Below are 14,912 nucleotides of genomic sequence, written 5' to 3'. Positions count from 1 at the left end.
ATACTGTTTAATGGTCAGATAATAAGCTCTGCGACCGTGGCAGAGACTGACAAGAGACCTCTTTAACACTAATTCATCAAGTACTGCAGCTTTAAGCTCGGTCCAAGATCATGTCCTCGACAACTTCTCCGTTTCCCGCTATATATATTTGTTTGGCTCGTTGCATGAATGTGGGGCTTCTCGCAGGACTCCGGATGTCATGGATGATGATTCATCTGACGTTCGTCGTTGATGCCGCAAGGCCCTTCTCAAGAAAAAGAAAAAAAGACCACTTCTGGTGCTGGGAATGACATGTGAAGCCTTTAGAACCGTTTCTGTTAGTGCCGAATATCCATTGATATCAGAGATTTGGGAGTAGAAGACCATGAACTGTAGAGGTTGAGAAGCCGCAAGTGATGGTATGAACTGGACAAAGCACCCGCGTCGACCTAGCTGTGAGGACTTCTATTACATGCGTTGATGGTCCGAATTTCTGGTAGGTCTGAAATGAGCATGTAAAATTAGAGACAGAGGCGTGCGCCGGTGGTTTTGAAAGGTTGCGCTCGGCCGCAATAGTGGTTTATCGCGTCGCGTGGAAAATTAAAGCTATTTGACAGTAGGGTTCTGGCTCTTAAAACATTTTGCGCGGCACATTAAGTAGATTCGCTTGTCCAAATTGTAACGTGAGAATCAGCGTAAGATCAGAAGATAGATGTAAGCAGCATATTACTTCTAATGAGACTGTAATGAGACTACTCATGACTGTTTCAGCTATGATGTTCCAAGTGGTACATTCCGCGAACAACCAAAGATGAAATTGGTCTCAAGCTGTCCCTCAGGGTTTAACGTTTAATCTTCGACAGAGTGGATGATGACCCTGGTAGGGGTTACATGAACCCTGACCGCCTTTGATTCTCGACCGAGAAGAAAACAACGTTCTCGTTCAGAAATCGCATGTGGTCCCTATCGCCACATCAGTAGATTGATCAATATATAGAGGAGGGAGATAAAAAAAAAATGACTGACAAAAGGACAAGAGTTTGAGTCGTCCCATTGAACAATATCGTCACGTCCAGTACGCTTCAACTGATAATTATAAAGGTAGAATGTTATTAAAATATATTAGACATGAACAAAAATGAATCACACACCTCTTTAGATAACCATTTTATAAAGTCGTGAAAAGGTTTTGTCGGGAGTTGGTTTTGAACGAACCGAAGTTTCATAAAATCGAAATTGACAATCAAGTCAAGTAAATGCGTGTCTCCTTCATCAAGGTCGATACACAATTTCCAAGTGCAAGAAGCAGCATAAGAGATCACTTGGTGAGCAAGGGAGACTACATTCATTTGATCCGAGGTACCAGGCGGCCAAGACAATTCCCTAGCATAACGAAGTTTCGTTTTTCCAAGTGTTTCGAAGCAGACTTTTGCGATATCTAAACGGATTTGTCGGGAGTCTATATGATAAGAGATTTCAGCGTCTCCCCAACGCTGGTTGGCTTTTGCGTAGGATCGTGATTTTGTTTTTAAGAAACCGACAAAGGAAGCATGAAAAAAATGGATATGGTCGAATTTTGCTTTTTGTTGAGGTGGAACGTGAACGACGGAGTAGAGTTTTTGTAAAGCTGCGTAAAACGTCTCACGAGAGACTCCCAGTAAATTGGAAAGTATCAATGCAGGGACGGACGAATGAAAGGCACATGCACCGAGGAGTCGAAGTGTCGTCGATAAACACTTCTTCTCAACTCGAGAAAGGATTTTGTGGTATAGAAAGTCGAGTTTTGCTAAAGGTTTTGTATTTTGATTGGAATTGGGTGAATGGGATGATTCTTCTTCGTCGATATCCTCTAAAACGGTCTGTAAGTTGTCTTCTGGGGTTAAATCATCATCGACGAATTGGACGACCGTGGATGCGTGGATGAAAAGTCCGGCAGATGCAGTCACTATTCTATCGATTTTGCCTTCTTCAGGCCAGTCAGCGTCATCGGTGTGTTCTCGACGATTTGCGATTCTGGTGAACTCTGTTTGAAGGAACAGTTTGACATCTGCATCGTCTAGAGGTACTTCTTTTCGTAACCCGCGGGTATCAAAAACGTCACGTATCTCGCGATGGATGTGATATTCGAGGCGGCTGCAGATGAGCCAGCGGATGGGGAATGATTGAGGGGAATTGGCCATGTTGCCGATGAGGCGGATGACATCACATTGTTTGTCTTTTGGGCACTCGTCTAAACCGTCTATGATGATGACTAGCTGTTTTTGAGCCGTCAAACCAGAGAGAGGTTTCATGATCAGCTCGTTGAATTGTTTTGAAAGACTTTGGGATGAGAGTGTATTGTCAGCAGTGCCTAATGCCTTTGCCACTCGAAAGCCATATGGCCCGCCGATGTTGAGTCGCATTAATTGGTGGGCTATCGAGATGAATAAATGAGATGGATCATTCCTCTCGTCAGAGAAGAAGATTGCCACTCCTAGAATTTTTTCTTTTTCTGCCCATAATCCCAAGGTCTGAGCCAGAGCTGATTTGCCTACGCCCATCAGACCGAACATCCACATAAATGTATCGAGGTTCTGGCTCTGCATCCATACTTTGAGTTCGTCGATCAATTTGACGCGGGTGCCAGGGAGGCATATCGGTTGAGGAGAACGTTTTTCGGAGTGAAGTTCGGCGTCTACAAGTACCGATTCTGATAGTTTGTCAAGAGCTACCAAACCATACGATCAGTAAACTCGATGCATGGGTACTTCTAATGGTTAACTGTACCGATTTTCCCTGATTGTCCATGTATGTGATAGTGAGTATGGTTTTCAGTGATATCAGTGAAAACAGGTGAGTGCAGAGTAAAGTCGCGGGCATATGTGAACGTTCCTGATCGGTCACATGTATGAGCATTAAAAATGACCTGTGGAAAGAAGAAGAGTCGTACCCATAGTCAGTGAAAGCTATCAGGATGGCTTACGTTTGTTTAAAATTTAGCTCTGTGGGTTCTCGTGGCACGAAGAGAGCTGCTATATCGGGTAGCAGTTCCATATTCAGGACAGGTTGACAGGTTGTTGCCAGGACACGCTTCTGAAGCCAAGAAAGATTGGTTTTTTTGCTGATTGTAATTGCTTTCATATGAAGCCGGGCGTCGGGAGCAACCCGTGTACAAAACTGAGCAAAAAAGTTGGGATAGAGCATGAGACGCGGTAATTTACGATCACGTGGGAAGTAGCAAAAAAAAACAAAAAATCGGAATTGGAAAGTGGACTTGCTGTGCTCGCTGTGCGATGGATCTGCAGACGCTTTCGAACTTGTTCTCGACGACGCTCAACCCCGACCCCAATGTCCGCAAGGCTGCCGAGCTGCAGATTCGCAAGGTGGGTGTTCGGTGTCGCTCTCGAGATCGATGGTTCACAGTCGATATACGTAGATTGGCAATGAGGAGGGCATGATCACGGCGCTGCTGCAGATCATCGCAAACGATGGGATCGATATGTGCGACGCGTCTTTTGCTGGTCTCTGCGTCGTCGACTGACCTGTCTTCAGCGCCACCCGCCAGGCATGCTCGGTTTGGCTGAAAAATCGCGTGTATACGTGCTATACCATCGAGGCTCTCAACCCACGTCGTCCGGATCTCAGCCCCATCCGCGAGTCAGACCGCGAAGCACTCAGACGCAGTCTTCTCCTTCTTCTCGCCCGTTCGCCGTCTCGTAGCATCTCGGTTCAACTTTCTCATACCCTCAAAAATGTTATTGCCTTTGATCTCCCAAATAACAAGTGGAATTCGCTGGCAGACGAGATTAAGCATCTCCTCGCCAGCTCAGACGCCCCGCAAATGTATGCTGGTTGTTTGGCGGCCCTGGAGAGTGTTCGCGCTTTCAGGTGAGATTGGCAACCGTCGTTGGGCCTTGTCCTCACAGCCTCATTCGGCGACAGGTTCCGACAGAAAAATGACATTCTACCTTCACTCGTCGGCTCCATCTTCCCTCTTCTAGTCACCATCGCTAACGAACTCTTGAAACAACCTCCTTCAACTGCACAAGAAGCTCCTACCATGCTTCATCTCATCCTCAAAACCTACAAAACAAGTATTGGCGTCCACTTGAGTGCCCACCAGCAGAGCCCCGAGTCCATCGTTCCGTGGGGTCAACTTCTTTTCAAAGTCGTCAACCTCAGGATCCCGAACGAAGTAGTACCGGCTGACGAAGATGAAAGAGAGAAATGCGAATGGTGGAAGGCTAAAAAATGGGCTTATAATACTCTTGGAAGACTCTTCCATAGGTATGGTAACCCTTCACAACTGCCAAGTCCAATGCAAGACGAATATAACCAATTCGCACAACACTTTGCTACCGTATTCGCTCCCGAAATCTTGACCATCTATCTCCAACAAGTCGAACTCTACGTTCAAAATCAAGCTTGGTTATCCAAGAAATGTCAATACCAGATCTTCCATTTCTTCACAGAGTGGTACGTCGTTTGCTATGCACATATATGCTCATTTAACATGACTTCTAGTGTCAAACCGAAATCCACTTGGGCGCAGCTTAAACCTCATTTTGAGACGCTAGTCTCTACGTTTGTTTTCCCGCAGTTAACTTTTAATTCAATGAGACAAGAACTCTGGGAACATGATCCGGTTGATTATGTTCGTATGGCTGTTGGTTCGTATATGCGTTCCACTTTGTTTTTTAACCCCACTCACTATCTTTAGATGAGTATGAGAATTTCTCAACTCCTGTATCCGCCGCCACGTCTTTCCTATTCGCGTTGGCCAGTAATCGGACCAAAATCACGTTTTTACCCATTCTTGGATTCATCAACCAAGTTTTAGGCTCGTACGTCCTGCTCCGCAACATATTCACCCCAAAAGTTAAACTTACTTCCATTGTGTAGAAATGCTTCTCCTGAACAGAAGTTTGGTGCACTCAATATGACGGCTGCATTAGGTCCTTGGATAATGCGCCATCCAGAGGTGAAAAACAAAATGGAACAGTTTATGTTGCAGTTTGTGAAACCGGTTTTGATGGACGGGAACACTGAAGCTTATATCCGTGCTATTGTACGTCTTATTCGACACCTTTCTCCAGTTGAGCATGGAGTTTCATAGTTTTTATTGCCAGGCTTTGGAGATCTTGGGAACAGTCACGAAAGCTGGCTTGACTTGGAGTAATAAACAGGTATCTGGCGATGGGTTTCTTTGTGTCTCCTGTTTACTGATTGGGTCTTTTCAAAAGGATTTGGAAGACCACTATAGGGTCACGTTTGCTGCGTTAGACCACCCTGAGTTACCTGTGAGAGTTCAAGCGGCGTTGGCTTTGACAGAAATGGTTCTTGTACATGAAGAAGGTTCGCTCTCAATTTCTCTCCTCCCTTGGATATCTTTTGATGTGTGTAGTGAAAACGGTCGTCGCGCCGCAAGTCGGAAAAGTCATTCAGGATCTGCTGAAACTTTCTGATGATACCGATTTGGATATTTTGAATAGAAGTATGGAAGTTATGGTTGATCAGTTCCAAAATGAGTTGTTGCCTGTTGCTGCTCAATTGACTGCTCGTTTGGTATGCGTTTTTGGTTTTTATTTTTGTTTGGCGTGTCGACTGAAGTGGTTATCAGTGCGAATCGTATATTCGACTAGCGAAAGAAACTGTTAATCAAGAAGATGCTTTGAATGCGGCTGATAGTATTGATATTGAAGAGTCGTTGACGGATATGGAGGATGATAAGACTTTTGCCGCTATGGGTATTGCGAAGACGATTAGTACTGTAAGTACAATGCTTCTTTCTTTCTCCTGTTAAGATATCATTTTTTTCTAGGTTATTGCGTCGATTGAAACGTCGCCGGAGATTTTATCCCAAGTGCAGGAAGTTATTGTTCCGATTATTGCGTTTACTTTGGATCATAAACTTCTCGGTGTGTTCAGTTTTTCTTTGTGTTTCTAGAAATGATTAATTGTTGTCTTGATAGAGTTGTTGGATAATATGTACGACTTGATCGATAGTCTGACATACAAGTCTCGATCCATCTCTCCTTCGATGTGGCCTATCTTTGAATCGACGTACAAGTTGTTCAAGTCGGAGGCTATCGATTTCCTCGACGGTGCGCCTCTTTGTGACCTCTCTCCTGCAATTCAATGTTGATTTTGTGGTTTTTCTTTTGTGCCTAGAGATGCTTCCTTCATTGGACAATTTCATTTCGTTCGGAAGTGAAATGATCAAGTCGAGACCGGATTATATTCAAATGTTGTTGGATATTTACACGACTTCGTTGACGAATGAACAGTTGGGAGAGAATGATAAGATTAATGGATCTAAATTGGCGGAATCGATGTTGTTGAATTTGCGGGGATGCTTAAACGATGTAAGTTTTATTTTTGAAAACGAGTTTGGATTTTTTGATTTTGACGATGCTTTTGCATTTAATAGTCCCTTCCTGGTATTATCACTCTTTCCTTTGGGTTGTTCAATACTGCTCAAGGCACGGCGTTACGACTGGCTAATCTTGAAGTATTGATAAACGCAATCTTGTACAATCCAGCGTTGGCATTACACATCATGGAATCACTTCCTTTTCAACCTTCAAATTCGTCTTCCCCACCTACCTCAGCCTCTCCATTGTCGACCTCCTTTGCTCCTCCCACAGCGACGTCGTCTACTTCTGCGATCAGGATGTTCTTCGATAAATGGTTTGCGGCGATCACGAATTCGGAAAAGAAGTTGCCTAGGGTGCATGATAAGAAATTGACGATTGTGGCGTTGTGTGCGTTGTTGGAGTTGGATGTGGGTTCTATACCGGTTGGGGTGAGGGAGGGGTGGCCGGGGATTGTGGCGGGTGTTGTGAGGACGTTTAAGGATTTGCCGAAAGCGATTGAAGGTGGGTGTTTTACTTCTTTTATTCGGGGCGGGAATTTGAATCTTTTTATTTGTCTAGCGAGGAAGGCTTTGGAGACGGCGTTGCAGGAGGATGGGGATAGTGATAGTGACGGGGACGATAAGTTTTTGAATTTGGAGGATAATGAAGGTATGATTGTTATCGTTTTTTTTTCTGTATTCACTGACGCATGATTTTTTTTAGATGATGTGTGGGATCAAGATTCTGCGTATCTCGAATTGTTAGCTAAAGAGGGTGCTCGATTAAGACAAGAAGCAGAAAAAAGCGATGGCGTTAAAGATGGGATTGAGGATGATGAAGAGGAGGAAGAAGATTCGGATGATGAGGTGGATGAGGAATTGGGATATATCAGTCCTTTGGATAATGTTGATCCTTATATCACTTTTAAACAAGCTCTTACCGGTACGTTCTTTTCTCTCGTTCTCTCTCTTGCGAGAATTTACTGATGATGGGCGGTTGTGCGTTTAGCTTTTCAAGCGCAGAATCCACAGATGTATCAACTTGCGACTACGGCTTTGGATATTGAGCAGCAGACGCAGTTGATGGAGATTATGAGTTTGGCGGAACAGAATGCGAGTACGCCTCAAGCTTGAGTTTTGTTTGGGGTTATTTTTTAGATGGATAGGAGGGAAGGTGTGGGGTTGTGGTAATTTTTGTGTTGGGGTTCTTCCTTCATGTTTTATGGTTTCTTTTTTTTTTAGTATCGGTTTTATGAATACTAGTCGTTTTTTTCGTTTTTTTTCTAATTTGGAAGTAATCCAGTTGAGTGACTGTTAAATCGAAGTGAGTAGTCTGACCAGACGACCGGGTTGTTGGGGGTGGGGATTTTGAGATGTGATTGGGGTTGTGTTGATTTGTGAAGTTCATTCCCGTTTTATGGTTTTTTGAGTATCGGTTTTATGAATACGATGAATATCAGTCATTAATCCAGTTTTTGACAGTGGGCCTGTGGCAACGTTTACTATCAGCAAAGCGGTTGATGGCGTAGATTAGTGATATTCTCAGATGTGAACCTCCTCTTGGTATGCTCAGGCGGAGAACTAGCTGTCACAGCTGCTATGGCATTCCGAGGCTTTGTGAAGGTGTTATGCTTCCGTGGCCCTCGCACCTTCCGTACATCAGGGACAGAAAGTTGGGTGTTGAGTCTCGAGTTACTAAACGAGAAGTTCCGATGCTCAAACTTTGTTAATGGCAAGTCAGTTAACTTACCGGAAATATGTTGACATAGCCTGGGTACTTTACTTTGTCATGTGTTTGAGGCTTCTTGATGTCCGTTACTGAATTGGCTTGCTCGTTCACTTGCTTGCTGGTTTGTTTTGCGTTTGGCTTAGATCTTAAGGGTGTTTAGATCTAAAGGGTTGAATGGTCCGGCTGTTCTTTACTTCTTGTAATTGAATGTTATTGATCTTTCGGAGGATTGCGAACCTTGTGGCGCTTTTTATTCATTTCATTTCTTCCCTTTGTTTTTGAGAATTTTTCTTAGAATGGGTTGGTTTTTTTCTTGGCAAGCAGGTACGTTTATATGGGCCGCCTCTTGATTACGAGAACTTGATTAGTTTGCCATGATTTATGAACTTAGGGACGGTTTGCAGCATATTTTATCCCCTTTCCAATCTTTGTGAAGAGGTTTTCACTGTAAACGCCCACCATTAAATGAAACTGGTCGAGTTCCCTGTAGCAGGCACATCTGTTGTCGCTTATCACCGTGTCACTTTCATTTTAAGCGCTGTCCAAAAAGGTGTTTAACGTGATGCACTAGTAACTAGCGTTTCTTTTTTTTTTTCACTTCCATCCTTTAAAAATGAATAACGTGAGGCAACTGACCTTGCTTCATCAGTTTTAGAAAGGTGGAGTTGCATGAAACGCGCCTCTAGCCTTGTTTTGAACCTCTTGGTCCTATACCTGTTGACCATGTGGATTGAGGAGCTAGGAGGAGCCAGGAGGAGCTTAGAGTCATTCCTCGGTCATACAATAGACTATTAACGACCGACTTTTCTTCGTTTCCCACTCGGTCATCGAGCCAGATGACGATGGAGAATTCACGATATGTCCAGTCGTTTTCGGCTTTTGGCGATGCCACGATGTCCGCGCTTCTCTTAACTGATAATCACATCCGGGGATATAATATAGTATAGCGCTCTTTGACTCATTGAACGTGGCTTAATATACACTGCCCTGCCATTATCTATCTCCATAGGGATGGGAATGCACCGTTTTAATGGTTATTTACTTGGGTATTTCAGGTGAACAGTCGACTTTGACTAGTTTCCAAAACTTTTTATCCTACTTATTCTTCATGCTCTCGGCATGGTATTGAATCACTGAACATCGTGCCCCACCCTTACTACCGGGAAGAGCTTCTTTTTTACGGCGAAAAGTCAGCTTAATTTCCCGACGGGAAACCTCGATCCAATCTTCATGTGGCTGCACATGTGAGAAGAAAAAAGTAAAAATAAAGGTGATTTATGCGGTTTTTGATTCTACTCAAATGTTGTTGGATAGGCCAAGCTTTCTATCCATTCCCTCGGTACCTAGTTTCCTCGAGTACCGTGCTTCAAACTTTCGACTCACTTCTTTTGTCGTCATCCTTTCAATCAATATTAGATCAAAGTAATTACGAGTCAAGTCATTCTCACTCTCGCCTCGGTTTAACTAGAAACTAACTCGCCATTTTCTTCCAACCGAACCGTGAATTTAACATTGCAAGTGCCAACACTTTGATTTTCTTGCTTAATTCTAAATATCCGGGGCGTTGCTCAGCGAACATACTAACTACGTTCGATGAGAAATCTCATACCCGAACACCGCGGCACATCTATCAACCGCACGATTTATCGCGTTAGCTCTTCATGAACTGATGAGGTGGTCAGCGCGTCGTTCAATTATAGATGCAAATAAGCGTCTATCTGACCGCTTTTAATACCGGAGTCAATGCTTGATCAGAATGAGCCTAGTTAGTACCAGGTTATTCCAGTCATTCTGTCGAATTTGGTCATGAGAGCAGCCAATCTATCACATATTGCTTATTCAGTGTTAGAACATCCCTAAAACAACTCAGATTGATTTGGTCTTACATTACCGAAATTCGAAGGCAAAGGCTATGATATCGTTTACTCAGTGTGGACGGAAAAATCTCGCCTTGAGGATAAGTATCGCTCAACGAAGGCATCCGATTTTGATACGAAACGCATTTGGCGTCGACCCCGAAATCGGAATGATATCGTCTCTTCAGTCTCTCCCAGGAGATAATCAAATGCCGATATTGTACAACAGAAGGATGCAATTCGCCGACACCAGTGATGCATTACTACAAACATGTCGTACTTTACCTCTAGCCAGTCGGCATATAATATCCACTCTTGGATGTTCATGATATAGTTACCGAGGTTAGCTTGAACGTGAACACTCTTTCTTTGATGTCACCTTCTCCTCGGCTCTCCTGTTGATCCATCCTCATGGGCCGTCCGTCTTTACCCAACATCCAGATATCGCGTTCAATAAACAAAACAGAGCCATCCCGTCGTACGAGGAGAACCGTAGATAACCGAGTTCCATAGTAAGACTGCGAACTCAAAGAAGCGGGAAGTGGATATTCAGGTTGAGGATCAGAATTCGGATTAGCAGCTAATGGTGCAGAGCACGAAGCCGATAAGCCGTCTGGCCGCGAGGTCCCAGGAACCTTTGTAATGCTTGGAAAAAGGACATGATGCAACATCGGGGCCACGTGCACGGTATTGCGAAGCTCGCTGCGTTGGGTGACTGGTTCAGGGCTTTGCCAACTGTCCATTACGTCCATACCGTGGATGATGGTCAGAACACATCGAACGTTATATATGAAGATGGATTAACATACGTGAGAATATGAAAAAGATTCTCTATAAGCTCGCTCTCAGTTTGGGCAAATGAATCACCATCTGTTGGCAGGGTCTTCAAGACTTCCCCGAGGTCTTTGTTCGCCCTTTTTACTTTTGGCCATTCGTTGCCTCCCTGGCCATCGATGCCGTTGGATATGCAGCCGCAGGCTCTCTCGGCGGATGTGAGTCGGCGGGCTTCAAGGATGCCGCCTGCGCCATGATTGGTGACAAGAATTGCATCATACATGAGCTTCTCGTCCCGTGAGATTCCTGATGCTTTCGCTGATTCAGGTTCTGCTTCTGGTCCCTGCGCTTCTTTATTTTCGGATTCTAGTGGAACTTTGGATGTGGGAAGTGGAGTAGGCGCGAGAAGCAGTAGGTTAAAGCCGGCGAATTCTGCGTCTTGGGGCACAATCTTGCCTACCTCATCCTCTAGTGGGTGGGATGAATCAGATAGAAGGAAAGACGAGACCAAATAACCCCTGGAAGAAGGGAGTTTTTGGGGGGGTTCCGTTATATTTGTCCTATCATCAGGGGTACGCAGTCAGCCGACGTCCAGAGAAAGTAGCTTCGGGGTTGCATGGGATGTGAATATGATAGAAGATCACTTACAAAAGTGCAACTCTGCCGGTTCGGCTGATGCCAAACCAGGACCCACCTGCCTGAATATCTCGGCCGGAAAGGACGCTGCCAGAGGACGATGAAGGTTTTTGACGGTCATTTTCGTTCTCGAAGGAATGGAAATGAGCGTTCTGCGTGGGTCTGTTCAGGAACTCGTCGCGATTAGTACAGAGAATCCTAACCAAAGACGCTTCTAAGTGAACCGGACAGACAGAAAGCACCGAATTGGCTCACAAAGCATAGTTTGGATGGTCCAGGGTCCACGCTCCAATACACATTGTGATATAGAAATTGACTTATATCAGAGCTGCGGAGTGGGTAAATAAAGGGACTTGTGCAACAGAAATACGACATAACTGTTGAAATCTACGCAAGATGATGGATGTCAGGGGAGAGTTAGTTTTCATGTCGTCATCCACGTCGAAGCCGTGATCTGTGATTTCGATCTAGATGCCACCGAGGCTCAGCTGATTGATTCTAGACACAAGTCAGTAAATGTTTTGATAGTCTAGCAAGGTCCCAGCTTTTATGGCTGCCCTGATTGCTGTGTGAGGGGTTTGAAGTTCGGATTCAAAGAAAGTCACTGTGTCTTTTATCAGATATTTGAAGTTGGAGACAAACTAGAACATTCCCACGATAACTCCTTCTGCAACACAACCATCACGATCAAAAATGCCCGTGGTCGTCATCGACAACGGCGCCCATACAGTCAAGTTTGGCACACAACAAGAGAATCCGCGGTACTCTTCATCAGCACCCCCATTCTGCTCATTGCTGACTTTGCCTAGAGCTATCCCTAATGCTGTGATACGCTCTAAAGGAGATAAGACAACCTACTGCGGACATGAATTCGAACGGTGCAGAGACTATTCTTCCCTGCATTACCGATTACCTTTCGAAAAGGTTTGTAAAATTTTCCCCGTGTAGGTATATCGGATGATGAAATTTTTTAAGTCGTTGTAGGGGTATATCGTTGACTGGGACGCTCAGAAGGCTATTTGGGACGGATTGTTCTCCACGGATGTCTTGAACGTAAGCAATGCACTTTCGCCGTTCTATGTGGATGTGAGCTTCATCCTTAGATGGACACAACTCAAGCTTCGTTACTGTTGACGGAATCATATTTCAACCTGCCCAACATTCAGGATGTCTATGATCAGTTTGTTTTTGAGGAATACGAGTTTGAATCCTACTTCCGCTGCACTCGTGAGTTCAAAATTCAGTCCTATAGGAACCATCAGTTTGTTTATCCTTGTGATTTTAGCTGCAGCAGTCATTCCTCATGGCGACTTGTTCAAGCTATTCAATCGTCCTTCTCCTGCATGCTGTATAGTTGTTGACTGTGGGTTCAGTTTTACACATGTCGTTCCGATTTTGGAAAATAAGGTGGTGTGGAACGCTGTCAAACGGTGCGGCTTCCCCTGATTATTCCGGCTTTTAATGTGACATGCTTCCATTCAAGCCAGGGTTGACGTCGGTGGAAAACTCTTAACAAATCATCTCAAGGAACTGGTGTCTTATCGGCAATGGAATATGATGGACGAAACTTTTATCGTCAATGACGTGAAGGAGAAATGTTGTTTCGTTTCGCAAAATCTCAAAAGTGACTTGGAAACGTGTACGTGTCTCATGCGTTCAGCCACAAGCCGTTTTGTATTGACTATTAGCTCGTGTAGGCAGGGTAGACCCGACGTCGAATTCCATTATACAGGATTACATCCTCCCCGATCTATCAAGGAACCAGAAGGGTCGAATACGAGACCCTACTGATGCCCGTGTTGATGGAGACCAGATTTTGGTCATGAATAATGAACGATTTATGGTGCCAGAAATCATCTTCAGACCCGATGATATAGGTAGTTTCAATCAACAAAAATCACATTCGCTTTCTGATGTGTTGTAACCAGGTTTGGAGCAGGCGGGGTTAGCAGCCACGATTGCGCATTCGATCTCGCTATTGCCGGAAGACATTCAAGGAATGTTCTGGGCTAATATCGGCCTGATAGGTGGTAGCTCGAAGTTCCCTGGATTTCGCATAAGATTGTATGTAAACATTTAATACCCGTTATCCGCTATACCTCACGGAGCAAACAGACTAGATGAGTTACAGCCCTTGGCGCCCGCGGGTTCTGAAGTCGTTATCTATTCAAGTGAAGAGTAGGTTGTTTCTACTGGATCAATCAACCCGCGGCCACTTACAACCCCACAACGTCTTAGTCCAATCCTTGAACCGTATAGATCCGCTTTTCATACCAATTTCAGGGATCACGCGGTAACAAGAGCGGAATACCAAGAAATGGGTACTGAAGCCTCTCGTCGAAAGTTCAAATCAGCAATCTTAGCTGGGTTGGCCGGTATTTCCGCTGATAACGGTGCACATGAAAGCGACGGTAGCGCCGAGGAGGAGCGGAAGAATACCAGTAGTTATCGGAGCAGGAGAATGACCGATGAACGTGGTGCTACTGCTGTGTCCTCGAAGAGTAGTGCTAACACGAGAGTTACCCGAACTGGTACAAGGCAGAGCGGGCGGGAAAGTACGACCAAAAGGAAATAAACGTGCCTACGGGCCTTACATCCGTGATTGATTTATCCATTTGGTTCTGTCACTTATAATGGTCCGAAATTTTTCTGGCGATTCGTTGAATCTAGGGTGTCAAATTCGGTGGTCTTTGTAATCTTGGCGCAAATAGAAAAGGCGGTTCTGATCTCAAATGATGACACACAAACGTAACAAAAATCTCAATGTTTGAGAACTTGAAGAAAGAAGAACCGTTCCGGACCTTGTGTCAGTGACTCACAATTCTTTTGAATTTTAGGATGTACGTAAAGCAGGAGTGAAATGTATAGCTTATCGTTGTTTGACCCATACTGAATTAGACTCTCTGGGCCCTCGTCCTCGTTCCATAGTGAATGGTACTGGGTTCTCGGATCGCTTTTCCATGAAATGAGTCAAATAGATGAGTGATCATTAATCATTTTTCAGGGTTATCAACTTCACATCTTAAATGACATCTCTTTCGTTCAAGTTCGCGAAGGAATGATAGATGGATATTCGTTGTCATTGATGATCAGCGCTCGGCGACGATACCTCTCCTCTTATTTAACTCATGGCACGCGTTGTGTAAGACAGAGCATAAGTATTCATTCTATCTCCGGACGGTGGTATAGCCCGAGATAAATAGTAGTATCGAGATTTTGCTTGACTATGAAAAGCTTTTTTTTTTCTCCGAAACTCGAATATTTTTTTCCCTCAATCCTTGGATCCTTTCTTTGATAGAGCGATGGATCGATATATTCGTAAACTTAAATTTGAAAAATGAAGTTGCTTGATCTCAAAAGGGATTTACTACAAGGCGAAATTCGAACTGTATTGAATTTGCGAAGGGGAAGAAGTAAATTGTAGGTTTGGATTGACCTGGTAGTAGTACTATATAGTGAGTTCATTAGAGGTTCTAACCCCTGGGGATTTGTGTGTACTACGTCGCTCATCGATGATATCAAAATATCGTAGTCCAATGGGAGCGAGTTAGGCTGGTCCGGGAGCGTTGTGATGATTAGGGAGTAGGTAGTGTACGACTCGAAT

General features: G+C 44.3%; 4 protein-coding genes across 4 annotated transcripts; 2 read left to right on the top strand and 2 right to left on the bottom strand.

The window, feature by feature from the left end:
• Window positions 1-828: 828 nt before the first annotated feature.
• AGABI2DRAFT_119794 (hypothetical protein) lies at window positions 829-2,766 on the bottom strand (the record flags this gene model as incomplete). The annotated part of the gene is made up of 4 exons (XM_006462902.1): window positions 829-942; window positions 1,006-1,065; window positions 1,131-2,686; window positions 2,727-2,766. 4 exons carry the CDS (start codon window positions 2,764-2,766, stop codon window positions 829-831), a joined length of 1,770 nt encoding a protein of 589 aa, XP_006462965.1.
• Window positions 2,767-3,244: 478 nt separating this feature from the next.
• Window positions 3,245-7,551, top strand: AGABI2DRAFT_224634 (hypothetical protein). Its single transcript, XM_006462901.1, has 18 exons — window positions 3,245-3,341; window positions 3,395-3,459; window positions 3,511-3,846; window positions 3,901-4,434; window positions 4,483-4,628; window positions 4,679-4,802; window positions 4,861-5,026; window positions 5,088-5,144; window positions 5,202-5,313; window positions 5,363-5,523; window positions 5,579-5,728; window positions 5,780-5,876; window positions 5,931-6,062; window positions 6,130-6,323; window positions 6,389-6,836; window positions 6,894-6,983; window positions 7,038-7,256; window positions 7,323-7,551. Exons 1-18 carry the CDS (start codon window positions 3,252-3,254, stop codon window positions 7,445-7,447), a joined length of 3,246 nt encoding a protein of 1,081 aa, XP_006462964.1. The 5' UTR covers window positions 3,245-3,251; the 3' UTR covers window positions 7,448-7,551.
• Window positions 7,552-10,221: 2,670 nt separating this feature from the next.
• AGABI2DRAFT_119792 (hypothetical protein) lies at window positions 10,222-11,607 on the bottom strand (the record flags this gene model as incomplete). The annotated part of the gene is made up of 4 exons (XM_006462900.1): window positions 10,222-10,633; window positions 10,708-11,232; window positions 11,321-11,506; window positions 11,564-11,607. The coding sequence occupies 4 exons, from the start codon at window positions 11,605-11,607 to the stop codon at window positions 10,222-10,224; spliced, it is 1,167 nt and encodes a 388-aa protein (XP_006462963.1).
• A 394-nt stretch (window positions 11,608-12,001) lies between these two features.
• On the top strand, window positions 12,002-13,490 carry AGABI2DRAFT_72217 (hypothetical protein; the record flags this gene model as incomplete). The annotated part of the gene is made up of 8 exons (XM_006462899.1): window positions 12,002-12,232; window positions 12,293-12,361; window positions 12,412-12,535; window positions 12,594-12,738; window positions 12,796-12,951; window positions 13,010-13,188; window positions 13,237-13,372; window positions 13,424-13,490. The coding sequence occupies 8 exons, from the start codon at window positions 12,002-12,004 to the stop codon at window positions 13,488-13,490; spliced, it is 1,107 nt and encodes a 368-aa protein (XP_006462962.1).
• Between the last annotated feature and the right edge of the window lie 1,422 nt (window positions 13,491-14,912).

The sequence above is a fragment of the Agaricus bisporus genome (genome assembly GCF_000300575.1).
Source record: "Agaricus bisporus var. bisporus H97 unplaced genomic scaffold AGABI2scaffold_7, whole genome shotgun sequence".
Classification (NCBI taxonomy): Eukaryota; Fungi; Basidiomycota; class Agaricomycetes; order Agaricales; family Agaricaceae; genus Agaricus; species Agaricus bisporus.
This window is presented reverse-complemented; position numbering and strand designations above follow the sequence as displayed.